At 43.1% G+C, this 19,984-nt stretch overlaps 1 protein-coding gene across 3 annotated transcripts in view; it reads right to left on the reverse strand.

The window, feature by feature from the left end:
• The window catches only part of celf2 (cugbp, Elav-like family member 2), a 211,579-nt gene that overhangs the window by 148,752 nt on the left and 42,843 nt on the right, over positions 1 to 19,984 (reverse strand). For all 3 annotated transcript variants that reach the window (XM_015002472.2, XM_088003064.1, XM_088003065.1), the window contains exon 2: positions 15,058 to 15,093. In XM_015002472.2, the coding sequence (XP_014857958.1) occupies positions 15,058 to 15,093 (36 nt within the window). The remainder of the gene's footprint in view (positions 1 to 15,057; positions 15,094 to 19,984) is intronic.

Raw genomic sequence — 19,984 nt, forward strand, 5'->3', positions numbered from 1 at the left:
ATACTGTGCTGTGTTTTATAATGATTCATATGGAGAATCATATATTTTAATGTACTTTATAGTTTAGTTCTGTGCTGATTTGTATTATGACAGTTTGTTAGATTTAATATCAAAGTCTAAACTAAAATGATGAACTTTTCAGGAACAGAAAAACCTAAAAGCTGAACTTTCCTGCCAGATGCTGCTGAACAACAAAAATGCTCATCCTCCTCTGTCCTCCTCATCTCTCCGTCCTCTGTCCTCATCTCTCCGTCCTCTGTCCTCCTCATCTCTCTGTCCTCTCTCCTCCTCATCTATCCGTCCTCTATCCATCCTCTCTCCTCCTCATCTCTCCATCCTCTGTCCTCCTCATCTCTCCATCCTCTGTCCTCATCTCTCCATCCTCTGTCCTCATCTCTCCATCCTCTGTCCTCCTCATCTCTCTGTCCTCTCTCCTCCTCATCTATCCGTCCTCTATCCATCCTCTCTCCTCCTCATCCCTCCGTCCTCTGGCGTCCTCATCTCTCCATCCTCTGTCCTCCTCATCTCTCTGTCCTCTCTCCTCCTCATCCCTCCGTCCTCTGGCGTCCTCATCTCTCCGTCCTCTGGCGTCCCCGCCGCCACTCACCTGCTGGAACGTTGTTCCCACAGGCTGAAGGTGCGGAAACGTTCCCTTCGTCGCCTGTCGCTCGAGGAACCGCTTGATGCAGAAAGTCACATTTTTCATCTGGAAATTGCAAATGAAGGGCATGCCTCAAAAGCAGTTTCATTTGTCACCCAATGAAGCATTCACCGATTCAGTCAGTAAATTATGGTGCAATAAATTACTACCTGCAAACATCAATGAAATATGTTGACTCGTTGCAAAACAAGTCAACCTCAGCACGACTGTTTTTCATGATCAGGTGCGCAGCAGCGGCTCGATTCTAATCTTTTATGCAACAGGAGGGGGAGTCGGCACAAAGTGGGACCGCTGGAGTTCCACCAGTTAAATTTATCCGTAATGGGAACTTTAAAAATAAAAAATGCAACATTGGGAGAAGGTGGAATGCATTTTAGATGGAGAGGAGCGAGAGGAAGCGAGCAGCTGGGGATCTATTTTGCTTTGCCATTATTATTTTCAAAGCAGGGATGCCGCTTTTCCTCCCGTTCCTGTCGCTGTCATCGCTCCTCATCACCCCCCTGCCACCTCCTCCTCACTTTTCCTCATTTTCACCAAAAGTTTGACACGCAGAAAAAAAAGAGCACATATTTATCCCGACCTCCCGCTCCGCCATCATCCCACCCATTTGTGTTTAATACCTGCTAGAAATTGCACAGACTTGAATAAATAAGTAAAATAAATAACAAAGGCTCTGCTAGATGGCTGGGAAAATGTCACATCCTGCTTCGCTTGAGTGGTTGCCTTTGGTCTTAATACCAAAGCCCTCCCATCAATCTGGATCCCATCTCTCTTTCTATTAAACACAAGTGCAAACTCACAAATCAGCTTGGCAAAGATTCCCACCGCCTTGGGGGGGAATTCTCTCAGTTTACAGAAAGTTATATATTAGGAAGATTTTATGAGCAGAAGATGAAGAATGAGAACACTGACACAGAAATATGCTGCAGCTCCTGAAACATCAAGGAAAGAAGTAAGAATTCATCCATATTCATGCCTGTGTGGGTGGAATAATACAAAAATGTAAATAAGCTGAAAGGCAAACAGCGACTGTTTGATGAGAGCCGTATCTAAACAAAAACAAGTGAAATGTGAATGAAGTCAAAGGTGAATGACTCCAATCTGCCAGATATTCAATTAGCAGCAGCAGAAATCTGCCAGGACTCCAACCTGCACTGCAAGCCTCTGAAAGTCCACCGAGGAACAAACACCTGAACCATCAGCTACAAGTTCATCTGTAAAACTCCACTGGGTTGTTTTAGTTCTACAGTTTAGTTTGGTCATTCTGCCACTTCCTGGAGTATTGTGATTGGTCCTTCGCTCCCTGGTTGTTTGTGAGTTAACAACGAATTTAGCGGCTGAGTTTGAGACATAAATACTCAACAAGAGAAATGATTGATTACAAATATTTCTGCGCTGAGATCAGTTTGACTTTTCTGTCAGACTAGTGACGGAGACAACGCCACAGAAATGCAGCTTTTCAGGAGAACCGCATGAAAAGTGAGGATGTTACTCATCTCCATGACAACGCAGGAAAATGGGACAAAACCAGAAGGACGGGATGTTCTGCTCGACCCGGAACAACGGATTCAGAGCTGGAGGTTCCTCTGGTTAAAACTGAATATTAACAAGGATTTCTGACTTTATGTCCAGAGCAAATATCTCAGGACAAAACTAAACTATAGGATATACATCAACTGGCAGATTATTTCACTTTTTCATGAACATAAATGGATTTTTGACTAATAAGTAAACAAGTGATTTCACTAGACCAAACACAATTGGAAAGATTTTGTGTTTTTGCAGTGAAGTGATGAAGCGAAGCGACATCTGGGTCAGGAGAGCTCCTGATGTGTGTGTGTGTGTGTGTGTGTGTGTGTGTGTGTGTGTCAGCTGACTGCATCGTCCTCCCAGCTCTTTGTTTCTCTCTGTTCCCTTCATGGTTTACAGTTCAGTTTAGTTAATGAGTGAAAACCTGAAGTGTGAATTCAACTAACTGATTCTCTGCAGGATCTTCAGCCTCACAAATACCAGCAATAATATCTGCTGAAGCTCCTCTGCTCTGTGTCTGATGTTTGAGCTAAAGTTGGGTGAAATTGTGAAAATGTGCAATTTTTTTATCTCATTTCCAAGCTTTCCAGGAATGTAGGGCAGCAGACTAGCAAGGAGCTGCTGCTTCTCTCATGGGAGGAAGCTTAAACTGAAGCTTCCTGGAACAACAGGGATGCAGGGAAAAACTCTCCAGGAGACAAACTGATGGTGCCAACTCCAGGATTATTATTCACAGTCTGGATTAGACCTGCTGTACGGCAACTTCTCTGAAAACGAGGCTGAATTTAAATTTGAGTTTTATTGTCCTGGTCAAACTGTGTCTGCTGCTTATCCTGGTTATTTTCTGTTTTACATTTTAAAACGTGTAAATGTTTTGAGATCATTTCAATAAAAACTGTAAATTAAAAAAACAACTGATAATAATTCAAAGTCTTAACAGTTCATTTGAAGATAAAGTCAATCTGTGGCAAAATCTGACAGATTTCTATAATTTATCTGAATTTCCTGTTGGAGTTTATGTGAATTATGTTGCCATGGTAACCCAAATCCCTCCCAATAATCTATCATAGTCACTGTACAGACTACATGATGACTGGATCATTTTACAATGAATGATCCATTTGGAGTTGAACTTCTGCTCCAATCTGGAATAAATTCAATTAAAACTCAAATTAATTAGTTTTCACAATAAAACATTTAAATTGACTTAATTTCAGGGTCTGCAATTAACTGCAGTTCAACAGAAAACTATACATCAACAAAATAAGAGACGTTTTCATTCAAATATCAGTGTGAACCATCCGATTGGTCAAACACTAGCATTAGCATTAGCAACATGGTTAGCATTAAGATGCTACTTTAGGCTTAGATAGTTTTGCTGATTAGCTAAGTCCTTTTAGCTTAACAGGAGCACCACAGTAGTGTTTTCCAGCATCCAATCAGATTGTTTCGAAGCAGAAATTAAAACCCAGAGGGCCGAGGGAATGAATTTGTTGTCCATCGATGCTAGCGGATGTAGCATGCGCGTCAGATTTACGGCCAGAAACACGATTTATGAATCTAAATTAGTGCATTAAAGCCCAGCTGCTAGTTTTTTTACAATATATATTCTTCTGTTTGTTCTGTACGAGTTTGATAGAAGAATGAATGACAACTAAATGTAAAATCAACAGAACATGCAAAAATCTGATGAAATATTACAATTTAACCCAAAAGTAAATCCAGTGGAAGTGGATTTGCCCTCCCACTGGACAGCTGGACCAAGAGGAAACTTCACTGTGGACCAGTCGGGTCTCCAGAGGCTCAGCCCGGTCCGGCTCGGCCCAAACGCGGTTCAGCGATCGGCGCTCCCCGAGGAGGCGCTGCCAGATCAGACTGCACATACCTGGCACATCACAGCCTCCCTCCCTCAGGAGGCCGGGCTGAAGACACGGGCAGGGAGCGCTGATTAAAAATTCATCTCTGTTTATTATGATTTATGCATGTTTCACTGAGCCAGGGACGGAAAGAGAGGAGAGGAGAACAGCTTCATTAGTGCATATTGTGCATCCGTGTGTGTGTGAGTGTGTGTGTGTAGCAGGTGGGGAATAGTTAAAATTATGGATCGTACGTGAGCTTCATTAGAATGTTTGGCATTCGGGCCGAAATCATCCGTCTTCACCAAACACCTGCATCTCCCTGAAAAACAACAATCCAAATCCCAAATTATGTGAAGCACTCGGCCCATCAGCATCCAAACGCACAAGACCCTCTCGCTAAGTTCTGCCTTAATTACCCATTTCCGCCTCCGTTGTTTGGAATTCAAATCAAATCTGCCTCCTGTTGCATGTTGACTCAGCACAGAGTGACGCGGCGGCGGCTAAAAGTGCTGAGCGGCAGCAGGAAGCAGGCCACATCGCTGCGCAGTGCACTGATGCAATCATCGCACACATTCCCTACAGCCGCCGATCGCATGCTGCAGCCGCCGATCGCATGCTGCAGCCGCCGATCGCATGCTGCAGCCGCCGATCGCATGCTGCAGCGACGGCTCGATGCAAAGATCATCACTGAACATGACTGGAGCCGACTGATGCATTCAAATTACAGGCAGCTGATTGGTTATCAGCTGATTGGTTATTTCTTTGCTGACAGAGCAGGTTCACTGCAAAAACACAAAACTTTACCAAACATTTTAGTCTGGTTTATAGAGCAAACATCTTGGTGTACTTGAAAACAAGTTACTTCTAAGTTAGTTTTATCTTATTTCAAGTGTACTAAGATAGTTGCACTGGAAACTGAACAAAAGTATTTGGTGAGATTCTTTGTTTTTGCGTTATCTTATTTTCCATGACCAAGTATTTCTATCCAGTAAGGATTTAAACCAGCAACCTGCTCCTCAACTCTTCTGATTCTCATATTAAATATTAATAACTCCTGACTGCCTTCAGAAGTTAAAGGAAATGAAAATAGTTTCCTCCTAACATGTTCTTTCAGATCTGCAGAGATCTGCTCCTTCAGAGCAGAATGCTGCATCCAAGGTGCACAAGAAAGCCTCATCACAGATCCTTCCTCCCAACAAGTTGTTTACATTCCTATTTCATGCAGTTTTCCATAATTCTGTAAATAAACCATGTTGTCTGTAGAGCTGCAGCTTTTAAAAGCATCAGAAAACTTCAAATCTGATGTTTTCCATCCAATCTGAGCTCAAAATGTCAGAGCTCCAACAAAGGAAAGTCTAGAAAGTCTGTTGAATATAAAAATGTCTGCATTTGTTTGTCTGTATAATAAAACTGAAATAAATCAATAAAACACCTTAAGATTATTTCTGTAGAGATTCTGATATGTTTAAAATAGATTTATATTACATTAAACCTTGTTTTCAATATCTGCTATGAAACACTAAATAAGACATTTACCCAAACAGATATAGTTGTGGCTTTCTGCTCCAGCAGTGGCATAAAGTAAAAAGTGATTTTAAGGTTTGGTTTGAACTCAGCTGCTGTGTTTGGTCCAGAAACACCTTGAAGGAAACGTCAAACCAGCAGCAGCTCAGAGAGAAAACTGAGGTTCAGGTTGTTAAACACGGTCCAGATGCCTTTCTCATCAAAGGGAGAACAATTCATCTAAAATATTAAACTAAGGCGTTTGAGTGACCAGAAACGGCTCCAATAGCCTTCAGGCTTTCAGCCAGACGACAAGGACTTCATCTGAGAGCGGCTCGGTTCTGTTGGGTTTGGACTTTTATTGTCTTTGTTCTGTGATTTATTTAAAATCTGGATTATGTTTCCTCTGCATTGATTCGAGTCTAAGACAATTTTACCTTTGTGTATAAAATGAAATGAATCTTTAGTAAAAATTAAATAATCAAACTATAATCTGATCTATAAATTATAACAAAAATGATTTTATGGATTTTATGTTTCTGGTGCTGCAGCAGCTGCAAAAACGTCTCCGAAAGACTCCGATCTTCTTCTTTCTGCTCTATTGTTGTGTGGGTATAATGTCCCATTCTCCGTACTTAGTGCCACCTGCTGGTCAGGAGGAGTAAAAACTGTATTTCATTGATCTTCCATTTATTCCTTGCAGAGGGACAGAAGTTTCCTGTGGGAGTTTGGGATGTAAAGAGATCACACAGGTTTCTTTAAACCCGTTGAGTTTATTACTTGTTTTGCATTTTTAAGGATTAACTAAATGTTTTTAACATTTGGTTGGAGAAAATTCTGATTCTTCTGAACACAGTGAATGTCTGGGGTTGTCTCCATGTGGTGATACGGATCATTTCCGTTTCCTAAATCATGGTGTGGTAGAGTGGGCTGAAAACGGAGCCTTGAGGAACTCCAGGTGGGATTGTTCACATCAATGAGATCCTTATGAATTATTCTTGTTTTGTCCGATAGTGGTTCAGGTTTTTATCCTTTTGTTTCCCAGGGTAAGCATGTTTTATGAAAATGCTGCAGATCATCCTGACCAACAGAAAATGAAACATTCCTGGTTTTAAAAAGAGGAAACATAAATTAACTTTTGGTTTTTGCTAAGTTTAGTGGTGATGTCACTCTGAGCGCTGCGTCCTCCCTGGACATGAACGTGGTGTCTTTGTGATTCGGGGGAGCAAAGCAGTGAGTCCGTTTTAAATTGTTTACAGTTTAATGACCGATTTGTGTTTGTTGTTCCCGCCGAGCGCGCGCTCCGCTCTCACTCGCCCCGCCATCCTTCTCCGGCACTCTGTGTCTCCTGCTCCCTAACACGCTCCGACAGCAAAAGGTCAATGCCCATTGGCTACATGGGGGGGCATTGAGTGATGCGAGAAGGGGTGGGGTTGTCATGGCAACGTGCAGGGAAGCGGGGACGCAGGATGCAGTCGGTGCCAAAAGAGAAGAAGAAAAGGGCCGGAACCTGAGCGGGATGAAAAGCCTCCGACGGACGGCGGCTCGGTGGGTGGAGGCGCGGCGGACTGGGAGGCCAGAATCAACTGGGTTTTAACTGGCTGACGCTTTACCAGCCTGGCAAATGGGAAGGGTGTTGACTTGGCCAGTCATGCCAGTAAGGCAGACAGTGGGGCCTGAACACGGCGAGCTGCGAGCTGCTCTGTTATGTCTGTGAGCCGCATTCTGCTGAGCTTGGCTTCACATTAATAAAAGAGGGATTACTAAAGTCTGCAGGCTCCTCTTAGGCCCTCCACCAGCCAGCAGCACCCCTCCTCCCGCTCACCCCGCTCTGCATGCCGCTCACGTCCGCCCCATTCAGAAAAAAAACACTCATCTGCCTATTCTCCTGTCTCTTCCCATTTCATTTCTCTGCCTTTAAGTAGAAGCAGAAGGAAATGCACGAAAACAGATAAATTATTGAGATTTTTTCCCAAAAGAAAAGAGAAAAAAAATCTTGACTGTGCAGTTTGAAAGAAAAAGGGGGAAAGGAAATGAGGAGGAGTGAGAAATAAAAATTACATTAGATACAAGATTCCACAATCATCCCGGTGATATGAAGAATTAATCTTATCTTCCAGCGGCACGCGCGGCCGGGAAGCAGCGAGCGCCTCCAAAGGCTCCGAGATGACAACAGGACAAATTCGCCTTTCCATTACGGCGCCATTCATCCATTGTGACGGCAGACACCTCGCGATAAGCAGCCGTATTGTTGCCATTGACAATGTCATTATGGGACAGTAAACAAGAGACGGCGCGGAGGGTCGGGATGAAGCGGGCGGGGCGGCGAGGTCACAGAGCCAATCTGGGATGAAAGGATGCGAGACCCCGCGGGAGTGATAAGACACCTCTTCTTCTGCTCCATCCGTCTCTTCTCCCAAAGCCAAGGGCGGCCGAACGCCTAGAACAAAGCTCCGCCGCGCCGCGCCGCCGTAATCAACTCCTCTGTACTCACTATCTTCCCTGGAGGTCGTCCGCAGAAAGAGGCTTAGAAGGAGGAACGGCTTCGGGATCACGGCTGTTAAGATGGGAAATAGGTTGACATTCAGCGAGTCTCTCACCCCGTTTTAAGTACCAAGGAGGGAGCAGAGCCTGCAGGTAGAGCCAGGCTGGTTCAAACCACACAGGCTTCCAGACGAACAACATGACCAGCAGATACTTCCTCCAATATCTTCACTGATTAATTCGACCAATACGACCAGATGATGTTCTGAAGAACAAGTACAGACAAGAATCAGACATTATTGTTGAGGAAACTAAGAACCAAGAGATTAGTTTGGACAAATGGAGTCAAATCAGTAACTGAGTCAAGGTTTGATTGGTCCATTTAAAAAGCTCTTTAACCAATGAAAACGCTCCTGGAATAAAAGTTTCATTCATGAATCAGAAGCTTCAAGTTTGATTAGTTTAGACAAAGTCATTAGAGTAAAGCGGACCGGAGTGTCGGAATGCAGCATTCACACCGACTCCGGTCCGCTTTAGTCCGACTCCGGTCCGCTTTACTCCGACTGCGGTCCGCTTTACTCCGACTCCGGTCCGCTTTACTCCGACTCCGGTCCGCTTTACTCCGACTCCGGTCCGTTTTACTCCGACTCCGGTCCGCTTTACTCCGACTCCGGTCCGCTTTACTCCGACTCCGGTCCGTTTTACTCCGACTCCGGTCCGTTTTACTCCGACTGCGGTCCGCTTTACTCCGACTCCGGTCCGCTTTACTCCGACTCCGGTCCGCTTTACTCCGACTCCGGTCCGTTTTACTCCGACTCCGGTCCGCTTTACTCCGACTCCAGTCCGCTTTGACACAACTCCAGTCTTATTTACACTAGCCATCTATTCCTTGGTTCTCATTGGCTGAATCCCAAAGAGCACAAATAATGAAAACTATACTAAGATGATTTCTAGCATGTGAATTAAGACATATTGAGGTAAATTTGGTGTCTGAACTTCTGAAATAGGCAGTTATGTTTTCAGGGATTTTCAGCTTTTGCAGGGGGTTGTGGTCCCCAACCCTGTGAAAACTGTAGTAAATAGTTTGTAAAAAGTTACTCTTATTAATTGAGATAATTTTGAATGTATTCTCATTTATAACCTTTTCAGAAAAAGCAAGAGAAAAACAGCTTTTGCAAACTGAAGGGCCATAGATACAGCTGGGAGAGACATCCATCAGATTTTTAAGGTAAATCAGAAAGTGGAGCCTCATTCTGCTCGTTTTGGGTTAAACTCTTTTGGACCTCTGGTCACCGCCTGAATAATTCACTCCATCTGGCTGCTGCTCTGCTGGAGATGTTCAGCATTTATGAAATTTTCCTGAAAAGTTAAAAAAAAGAAGCAGGCACCAACTGATTTCATCATTTTAGGAGTTTCTGTTGCACAAAAGATGTTGCATGAAATAAATGTGAATTTATAAGGTACTTCTTTTAGCAAAATATTCGTAAATAGAGTTTTCTTTGAATGATTTTAACCTGAAACTCCAGAAGCTGAAGTGTTAGCATTCTGGGCATGCTCCCACCCCTCCCTGTGGGCCTGGAGCTGACAGGATTGTTCCTGTTCCATTTGCAGACATTAGCACTGGGAGATTAATTTGTCCCCTTCCATTAGGTGGGAAAGCAGCCGCCATGGCTGCTCAATTATCGCTTAACAAAAAGAAAAATACTCAAACGCACAGGAAGCATCAAAATAACAAGCATGAGTGTCGCCGCATCATGCGGATGCATTTCTGTGCGTTCGTCAGCGGCAGCAGTGGGCAGGTGTCTCTGCTTTCTGCAGCTAATTAACAGAAAACCGACTGACACTCGGATCTGCACAGGATGACAGGAGATGGAGAGAGGGGGATGGAGGAGGACGAGATAAAGGCTGTTTCTGCGTTTTGACTTCCTGCTGCTTCCTCTTTTATGACGACTCCGACTTCATTAGTAATAATGAACATCAGCGAGGCTCCATGAAATGTTTGGATCCTTGAAAGGACAAGAAATCCGTTTAAATCCGCCTGTTATCCGGCCGGAGTGACAGACGGCATTCCAGCATCATTCCCACCAGTTTGGTGACTGGGATGGCCCCAGTATGGCCGCCGCAGGACTCAAACATCTGAGCATCACAGCAGAGATGTTAGCATGAAAATCTGCGACAGAAACAAAGTGTGATTGCAGCCTGCTTTTTTCCCGTCGCGCTCCGCTGATGTGACGATGTGCCGTGTGGTGAGACTCACTAATTGGCTCACCTGTTTCTGCGCCATCTGGAGCCGCTCAAAAAATAAAACAGGAGAAAGAAGAGCCACACCGAGTTCCCCAAACATGCCTCACACACACACACACACACACACACACACACACACACACACACACACACACACACACACACACACACACACAGTATCACAGCTGAATATCGTATGTAACATCACAGTTGGGTTTTAACTACTTATATTTATTTGAGTAACTTTTTTGAAAAAATGTACTTTTAGGAGTATTTTTACTGCGCTGTACTTTTTATTTTTACTTGAGTAAAAATATGTTGAAGTGGCGCCACTTTTACCTGAGTATAATTTTTTGTTCTCTGTGAAACTTCAAGATCAAGATTCAGTCCTAAAATTAGAAAATAGTAAAGAAACAACTAATATTTAAATTGTATTAAAAGGTCCTGAAAAACCAAAGTATGTTAATATCTATAAAAATAAATTAAATATTTGAATCACAGAAGTTTTCAATGCAGATTTACCTGCTTGTCTTTTCTAAATAAATATATTAATAAGCAGAACTCCATCAAATAAAAAAAAAGAGAAATCAAAGAGAAAAAAGCAATAATCTCTAATTGGAAGCATCGTTTTATGGTTTTTATTGCCGTTTTTATGAGTGGTTCTAATCCTCCCGGCTCCCATCGGGCTCCAGGTCTGCGGTTCGGATCGCAGCAGGAAGTTCCTCCGGGCCGCAGCGCCTCCCCTGCCACCGAGCACGCTCACAACAGCCCTGTCGTCATTAGCAACGGCTCATAATTCATGCGTTTGGATGGAAAATGGATGAGCGGCGGCCATGACAGCAGCTGCTGGGGAAGTATTCGGTTCTGTTCAGACGCTGCAGCCCGACTCGCCGCTCATGCTAACTTCTGAAAGGTTCAGACTCTCAAGGTTTCCTCCTTTCTTCAGCTCAGTGAGATCGGAAGGAAAACATCATCAGCTGGATTCAGGTCTGGGCTTTGACTAGGCCCACTCATTTCCTTTTATCTCCATGTTCCACCAAAATGAGTTTTAGAAAAACCCCAAAGACTTTTTTCTGTCAGAAGCTGCTGAGGGAAACCATCCCCTCAGCATGATGCTGCCACCACCATGCATCATTATGGTGTGGAAAAACTCAGTGAGTTCATGTGTATCATGAAAATGTGGGTCATTCAGTTTAATAGTTGTGGGTTTTTTAATTTAGTTTAGTTTTACTACGTTGTGACATTTTGTTCGTTTTTAGAGTGTTTCCTGGTTTTTATTAGTTATATAGTTAAATACTGTTTAGTTTTTATTAGTTACTCTAGCAGTTTTAGTTTTCATACTTTGGTTCATTTTTAGGTGCAGAATCCAAACATCTGAGTCTTGAGATTATGTTTACATCGATTGGGTAACGAATAATTGGTATTTTAAAATAATAAATTCAGTTACTGTTGAATAAATAACTGACTCCCAACTTTTGCTGCTGATATTTTGCAGACAGCTGAAGTAAACGGCTTCACATCAGTTAGAAAAGCTAATAGGCAGATTAATAAACAGACTATTAAATCTCTAATTTCAGTGCGTTTTAGTTCCAGTTATAGTTTTTCTTTATTTCAGTTAATGAAAATGTTTTCTTGGTTCCAGTAATAACCTGGGTGAGTTTTCACAGAGCCGCCGCTCCAGTCTGCCTGCCGCTGCACTCAGCCACTTCCTGTCTCATAAATATTCAGATGAGGGAATAACCGGGGGGTGGGGCCTGGAGCGGCGTAGCCAGGGGGACCGGGACGCCGCGTTGTGTGAGTCGCTGTAATTACAGCCGCTGCCGTCTGCTGAGTGGCTCTGCTCTGTAAACAGGAAGTGCGTCCCTCACACACCTGCAGAGAGGAAGCCGGGCCTTTGGAGAGCCGTCGTGTCGTGCATGATGCTATTCATCCTCTAATCAACACTTGTTTGCTGCGGTGTGTGTGTGTGTGTGTGTGTGTGTGTGTGTGGGGAGGTCATGTCAGAGCCAATGGAGGGTTTGCGGCTCATAATGACCGAAGCTGAAAGGCATCCGAGGAGCCGCGGCGGCTAATTATCAGCTGTGTGCCTTCAAAGAACATTATCAGGACAAAGACCTGCAATTAGACACTCTCACCCACACAATCCCCTCGCAGCCTTCATCACCCCCATTTCCGCCGTCAACTCTTCCTCCTCCCAAACTGTCTTCCTCTCCTCTCCACCCTCTTTCATTTGCTCCCTATGAGTCCCACGACCCTCTTTTCCTCCATTTTTTCATTTCCTGTCTCTCTTTTATTTATCCCCAACCTCCCAATTCCTGCCTTACTCCTCCTCCTCGCTCCTCTTCCTCCTGGCCCAAAACAGACACTTAAATAACAAGCCGGGTGTCAGTCAAACCGCCAGAGAGCTTCATTAGAGGAGGAGAGCACACAGGATCAAATTATACGCCCAGTTCTGCTTTGTGTGAGCGTGTGTGTGAACGTGTGTGTGAGGCGATTGGACGGCGGCGGTGGAGACAGAGAGGAAGCGAACGCGCTGCAGAATGACGCAGCTGTGTGTCGGATTAGAGCTGCGTCTGTTTGTTTGTGTCTGACAGTCGCTGCCTCGCCCATTTTCTCCAATCAGGCAGAAAAACAAAAGCTGAATTATTCTCATATTCTCCTCCTTTTCTTCTACGTTCCGGTTTTAGCCGCATCCGGCCGGATCCAGGCTCGGTTCTGAGCTTCTGGACCCACTGGAGCAGATCCAGGTCCGAACTCATGAATATATGAGCTCAGTGTGAGAAAGATTAGATAATTCTGCATAAAAGGTACTAAAAATGTGAATACCAATATTTCTACTTTACTCCGATCAAACTAGATTTATTGAAGCCCAAATGTTGCCGTGCCAACGCTGCACTTTTTATCTCAACATTAAAAGAACTTTGGTTCCTTAGAAAAGTCAAGTGTTGAAATATTTACCACAAAAATATCACAACTGATAAAAAGATAATCAAGTAAAAATGTATGCTTCACTTCCTGTAAACCTAAAAATAAAAAACTAAACGGTGAAGTAATAGAACAGCCATCCTTAAGTTTTGAATAAAACACAGATTCTCCACCAGGGGGCGCAAAGCCAGAATTAAAATCTGAAATTTTGCTACGTTTCCATGAAAACACAAAAACGTAACATTAAACTGATTTTACAGCTTAAAGCCTGAAGTAACACTGCTCCTCCCCCACCTGTTGCTGAGCACTGCCAGCCAGCTGGCTGAAACTCCGTTTGAAAACATTCTTAATGCTGAAAATCAGTCATGACTAGAAATCAGCATTAAAAGTTACAAATATATAATAGAAATATGACATAAATATTGTTTGAGTAGCTCGTAATAAAAAGAGAAAAAAAGTAAATTATAAGCAGAACAAATTAATTTCAGCTAAACTTGAAGCAAAGCAAAACTTTCCCAGGTTTCACAAACAAAATCTGGAATATTTAAAAACTATATTTGGGAAAATCATTTATCCATATTACAATATACAACATTATAATTACTAATTCTTACATAAATATATGTTTTAATTAGATATCACTGGAAATGTGAGTTTCTCCATTCAAAACTTTCAGTTTTCCGATAATTTCCTTTTGACATGAATAACTGGGCTGTTAACCATCACTACAGATTTAACCCCAAAAGAATCTACTAATGATCTTTAAGGATAATTCTACTACAAATATCGCCAAAAATAATTTTAAACTTTCTTTAAAAAAAGACAAGAAGAAGGTTTATCAGCAGAAAACAAACTAAATTTAGGACAAATGGAAACTGAAACATAAATATTCCTTCTGGACCAGCAGGACATGAACTGTGGATCTGTGCAGAACATTTGGTCTGAACATGAACCAGGTTCAAGATTTTGCATTCAGTTCTTCATTATAAAGTCTCTTTTGAGTGTTAAAATATGAGTTTTATTAAATCTTATGTTGGATATCTTAAATATGACAATAAATACCTGAAAATGTCTAAAAGTTGCAGTTTAAGACGCATGTTTTAATTACAGACAAGTTTATAAAAGTTAAATATTTCATTATAAAGATGTTTTACCACAGAGAGCAAAGGTCACACCAGGCCAAACTAAAACCAGCAGGAAATGATCCTCATTCTCTAACAACCTCTGGGATGAAATATGAATCCATCCTGCAGGAAAAGTTGCAGCCAACATTCAAACTGACCAAAATGCTTTTCTAAAAAACTTAGAAGCAAAACTTTGTGAATCTTTCATGTCATTAAAACCGCATATTCTTTAACTATTCCCCAAACAATCCTGACTCCTAAATGGATCTTCTCCTTTCTGCTCCATTTCCCTGCTGCAGAAATCAGTTCATAAAGACTTAAAATGTCATAAGAGAGGAAATCCATCACAGCGCTCATCCCTCTGTTTGCTGGAGTTTGGAACAGGATCGACCAATCAGACGCCTCCGTTCGCCTCACTGACGGCGCTCAGGAAAGATCCTCATCTGTCCCGTTAACGACGCCTCAGATGAGGAATAGGTGGAGCTATTTTTACCCGGGCCTTATTTAAAGCTCCCCGGCCCTCTGGGGTCCGGCGCTGACGGCTTCGGTGTAATGACCCTCCGCCGCGTCACACCTCTCCAATTTCCTCCTCTCCTGTCCAGGAGTTCAACTCATCATTCTGTCCTTCCAGACCAACAAACCCACAAACCGCTGCAGCTCTGATGCCGCCCTGCAGGATGCATGCGGCGCTGCATGTGGCGCAGGAAGAGGAGAAAAGTTTTCCTACCTTTGTATCGGTCCAGAGAGGTCGCCGGCGTCCTGCCTGCAAGACAAGACAGAGAAATGATGAGAGAAAACGTCTTGAAGAAAACCACAAAACCAAAATCGGAGATATCAGTTTCATAACTTCCCCATAGAAAAGTCCAAACCATTTAAATTTTTCTTCAAAATTATGGCAATTATTGATAAAACATTTTTAACATTTTGCATTCAGAACATCCAGGCTGTTTTTCCCCCTGATAGTCCAGTCGACCCGGTTCTACTGGAACCAGAACTCCATCATCTGCTCCACCTGCAGCTGCTGTGGCTCTGAGTCAAACCAGCCTGTTCCCCTCCTGGCCTGTGGGGGCGCTGCACCAAGAACCACTGAAGGAAACGACACAAAAACCTCTGAAGACACTGAGAGCAACTTCTGTCTTCTTTTAAGGCAGCTAAACGCTTCCTTCAGTTTAAAGTTGGGATGGATTTTTCTACAGCTGCTCTGCCGGTCAGCTGGCTGAAAGAAGGCGTCAACATTTTTCCTTCCTTACAGAAAAAATCCTCTAAACTCTCCAGGACTGAATAATACTGATATGAAATTCCAGACTGAATTGAACTCTATGTAATGCAGGCTGTTGCATGGCTGACTGCAGATTTTGCAGCAGCAGATAGCCTGACTAACCACCAATCAGCTCATTAGAAAAGTCAAAAGTAGCAAAATTACAGAAAAGTGAGAATATCAGCACTTCACTATCTATGATTAATACCAGCTGGTTATTCTACATTTCTGCTTTAGTCTGTCTATCAAAACAACAATAAACCTAGAAAATATTTTAACTTTAATAAAAATCGTTGCAGCAGCAGAAACAATAATTCCCTCATTCCAAAAACGGTGAAACAGTTCAGCCTCCGTTTGAATTTAAGCTACTTTAAATCAAAAAGGAAACAGTTGGATGCTGATGAAGGTGGAAATCACATAGGATATTGGCAAACACACACACACACACAAACCAGGCGATCTAAATGGTAAACTGGTCGTGTGTGTCCTTGGGAACAGTTGAGAAACTTCTTCCTTCCTCTGGGTTTTCTCCAGAATTCCCTGCTGTTTCCTCTTTCTCCCTCCTTCTCTTTTTCTTTCAGCCCTTCTTCCAATTCTCTGTTCCTCTTCCACTGCATGTAAATAAATTGGTCCCCAGGCCCACCACTACACAACGTGTGTGTGTGAATGCAAGCATAGCACTCAGTGCAGACACACACACACACACAACCCTCCCAATCTCAGAGCAGCCCCTAATTAGCCAGAGTTTTTTTGTCACAGAGGTAAATAAAGTAAAGAATGAGTTGGAGCGCTGAGAGCTGAGGCTGGGAGGCGGGGTGGAAGGTGATGGGGGCGAACGGGTGGACTGGGGGGGGGGAAGTGCAAGTGAGTATTATGATGATGAAATGCGGCGAAAAAACTCGCAGCTCCTCCTCAACACGGCGGCCAATCACCGGCAGCGCCGCTCTTTGCATTTCAAAGACGCACTCTTGTCTGTTTCATCTCCCCAAAAACCAGCAGAGACGATTGTCCTGTTATCCTGCAACACACACACACACACACACACACACACACGCACACACACACACACACACACACACACACACGCTACAGCCACCTCCGCTTCAGTCCATTTTCCTCCACCATGAATTATGAAAAAGGGAAAATGGAACATCAAACACACTCTGCTTGCTCTTCGACGTTTACACCGCGACACACACTCACACACACACACACACACACACACACACACACACACACACACACACACACACACACACACCAAACCTGCATTTCTTGGTCTGCATGCAACACTTTCCTAACACTCTCAGTCACTTATGTTACATCTGGATGATGAAGCAGCAGAACTGAGTCAGATTTGGTTCAACAGGATTAATGAAAACAGCAGCAACATGTTCAGCCATGATGGGAAAGTAAGTACACCCTCTGTTAAATCCAAGCTTCAATTCACTAGTTCAGTTCAACAAGAAAATTATTTATGACATGAAATGTTATTATATCAAGAATTTCTGTTAATGTTGACAATTGTGGCAAACAGCTAATAGAAAATCCAGATTTCTAGATGACAACTGATTTTTTGATAAATACTCAAAGTTTCAGAAAAACTGAATTCTGAGTTGCTTCATCAGTCATAAAGCATCATTATCAAAAAGATGCTCATTACTATGAAATCATTATAAATGGAGCTCTGACATGGTTGGTATGAAGCAGAGATTGGACTGGGCCCCAAAGTGACCATCTGCTGGAGGCCCCAGAAAGCTTTGGACCGGCTCTGTGACATTCCTGAAATCATCTCAGATTTTACTTTACATTATTTACAGTTTGAAATATCAATAATAATGTTTATGTGTAAAATGTCTCTCCACATCCCGGTCTTTACTTCCTGGAGTTAAATGAACCTCAGGACGTTTCAGAACCGTCCTGGTCTCAACGCTCTGAGACAATAATGGATCAAAACTCCCCAAACAAAAACAGCCGCTTATTTCTCCACCGAATATTCAGGATTTGTTTTTGAAAGTAAAACTGTGCTGAGTGTCTGGTACCCAGCGCTCATTAGCAGGGTTTGTTTTGGCGCCGGCGTTCCCAGGGTTGACCTGTCAGTCAAACGGCGCCGCCGCTGCTCTGCGGTTCTGGAGACGGTCGGGAGCTTCAGGGACCAAACCGTCGGGAAGCCCTGATAATTATGACTCTTGTTTGTGGAGATGAGAAGGAAACAGGCAGGTTGTGCTGGAACAAAACATTTCACACATGAAGGGCTGGAGAGCAAGTCAGGAAACCCTCAGCAAGCTGACAGGGTGTCCAAAGAGCGGTGCAGGGGCCGTCTGTGGCCCTCAAAGTGATTTTGAGTGGCCCTCATAACAAAAACGGCACAAACATTTTCCAGCTAAAGGTTGAAGGTCGATGCAGTCAAACAAATCTTTGTGAAATTTTCCCCATCTTTCAAAAATACACAAATTAAAGTCTCCAAAATATGGAAAACAAAACACAAAGTTGTAATTTAGTAAAATTTAAGAGTAAATAGAAACATACACTAAACTCCACTAAATAAAGCAAAAGTTTGTCAAGAATGAAAAACATCCTGAAAATAAACAAAAAGTCCGAAGACAACAGAAAAAATATTCAGGACATTTTGAGTTTATATGTTTGTTTTTGTCTAAATGAGGTCTAAATACTTAAACAGTTAAATGACTAGATTGGTAGGTAAATTTATTAAACCTAGATTTTAAGTTTCATGTCCCTCAGACTTTATTTTATTAAAATATTACGTTGTGTTAGTTGTGCAGAAAAAAATTAAATAATTAGCTTCTTTTAAATAAATATGCTTTTTAATTAAAACTATTAAAAACTCAAGTTTTTTTGTGGCATTCAGTAACTTTGAAGTTTCATCCCATGAGGTGAAGAGGTTGGACCGCTGCCTCTTTACGTCTCGTTTGCTTCGGATCAAACTGAGGAATCGATCAGATAATCAATGGGAGAAAGTTGGACCTTTAAATGTGATTCTTAAACACGCAGCAGCTCAAACAAAGTGACTCAGACAAAAGACAAGCAGCTGCACTGAGCATAATAGGAGCCCTTTAAATGGAAACTGAAGTGTTGCACCTTTGTTAACATGGAAATGTCAGATTAGTGTTTAAAAAGGCTTTTTAAATTTCACCGTCGCTGCAGGAGTTTCTGCCGCCACCGCTGACCCTTTCAACCTCTCCAGCGTCTCACCCTTTTAAGGTTTTCTATTACGGCGCCTGAGTCAGAGCAGAATCTGCAGAGCTACTTAAAACAGAAACGTGGCTCTTCAGAGGGACGAATCGCTCCAAAACCAGAAGCTTTCAGGTCCGATTCTGGTCGCCCAGGTGGGCCAGATCTGGGTCAGCGTTGATCACAGATGGGAGAGCGGCGTCCAGGTGGAGAGCAGCCAGACTTATGCTTAGTGACAGACAGACACACACGCCACCGCGGGCCTGTCGGAGACGAAGAGCGGAGCTGAAACGCGACGGGCTCTCGGGGCGGCGGCGCCACGGTCGCCACGGAGACGGAGCAGGTGGCGGGACCGGCCAGCACCACGGGCGCATTCCAGACGTCGTGATCAACAAAATATGTGACATGAGGACGCGCAGGCAGGAGCGCCACAACCAGCCAGCTGCCACGGCAAAGGCGGCGAGCGTTTCCCACGTCGGAGCGATTCTGTAGCTCCGACTCCGTCTGGATCGTTTAGAGCACGTGTCAAACTCAAGGCCCGCGGACCACATGTGGCCCCACAGCATTTTATAGGCCAATGATTGACTTAAAATAGGTTTTGAGCACAAATTGACTACAAACTACATCTCCCATAATGCATTCCGATTGTTACCAGCCAACATTGCGGCTTCTCGCCACTAGAGAGCAGCAGAGTCACCTCAAGCTGCTGATTGGTTTTACCAGCGAATAAAACTGAGACATCGACAAGCTAACATCAAAACGTCCAAGAAAAGAAAAATCGATTTACAAGTAAGACTGTGAATGAAGATGTGTGAGTTGGTGTCAGGGCTGCAGGTGGCGCTAGACTTTATCTTGACCGACAACATAAAAAAATCGGTCATGTACTATTTTTATCCGTGAAATTACAATCATATTGTAATTTCAGTGGTTGAGCAGCGGACTGCGCATGTTACAGTCTAACTTTTGCATCGTCATTTATTTCCTCCAGATAAACTACCGGCTCCTCAAATGGTTTAACACAACGTTGCATTCTCTTTAGTTTTCTCTGGTCTGTAATGGAGACTTGAATTTAACGCGCTATTTCGACCAAAGGTTTGTAATGCGCTTCCTAACCATTTTTTATTTGTAAGTATTGATTTTATTTTTTTAGCCATTTAGCCAAGACTCTATAGAACCATTTGTCTCTACTAATGACATCTGCAAT

This window comes from Poecilia mexicana, unplaced genomic scaffold (assembly GCF_051168715.1).
Source record: "Poecilia mexicana isolate PSO_F unplaced genomic scaffold, ASM5116871v1 scaffold_23, whole genome shotgun sequence".
Classification (NCBI taxonomy): Eukaryota; Metazoa; Chordata; class Actinopteri; order Cyprinodontiformes; family Poeciliidae; genus Poecilia; species Poecilia mexicana.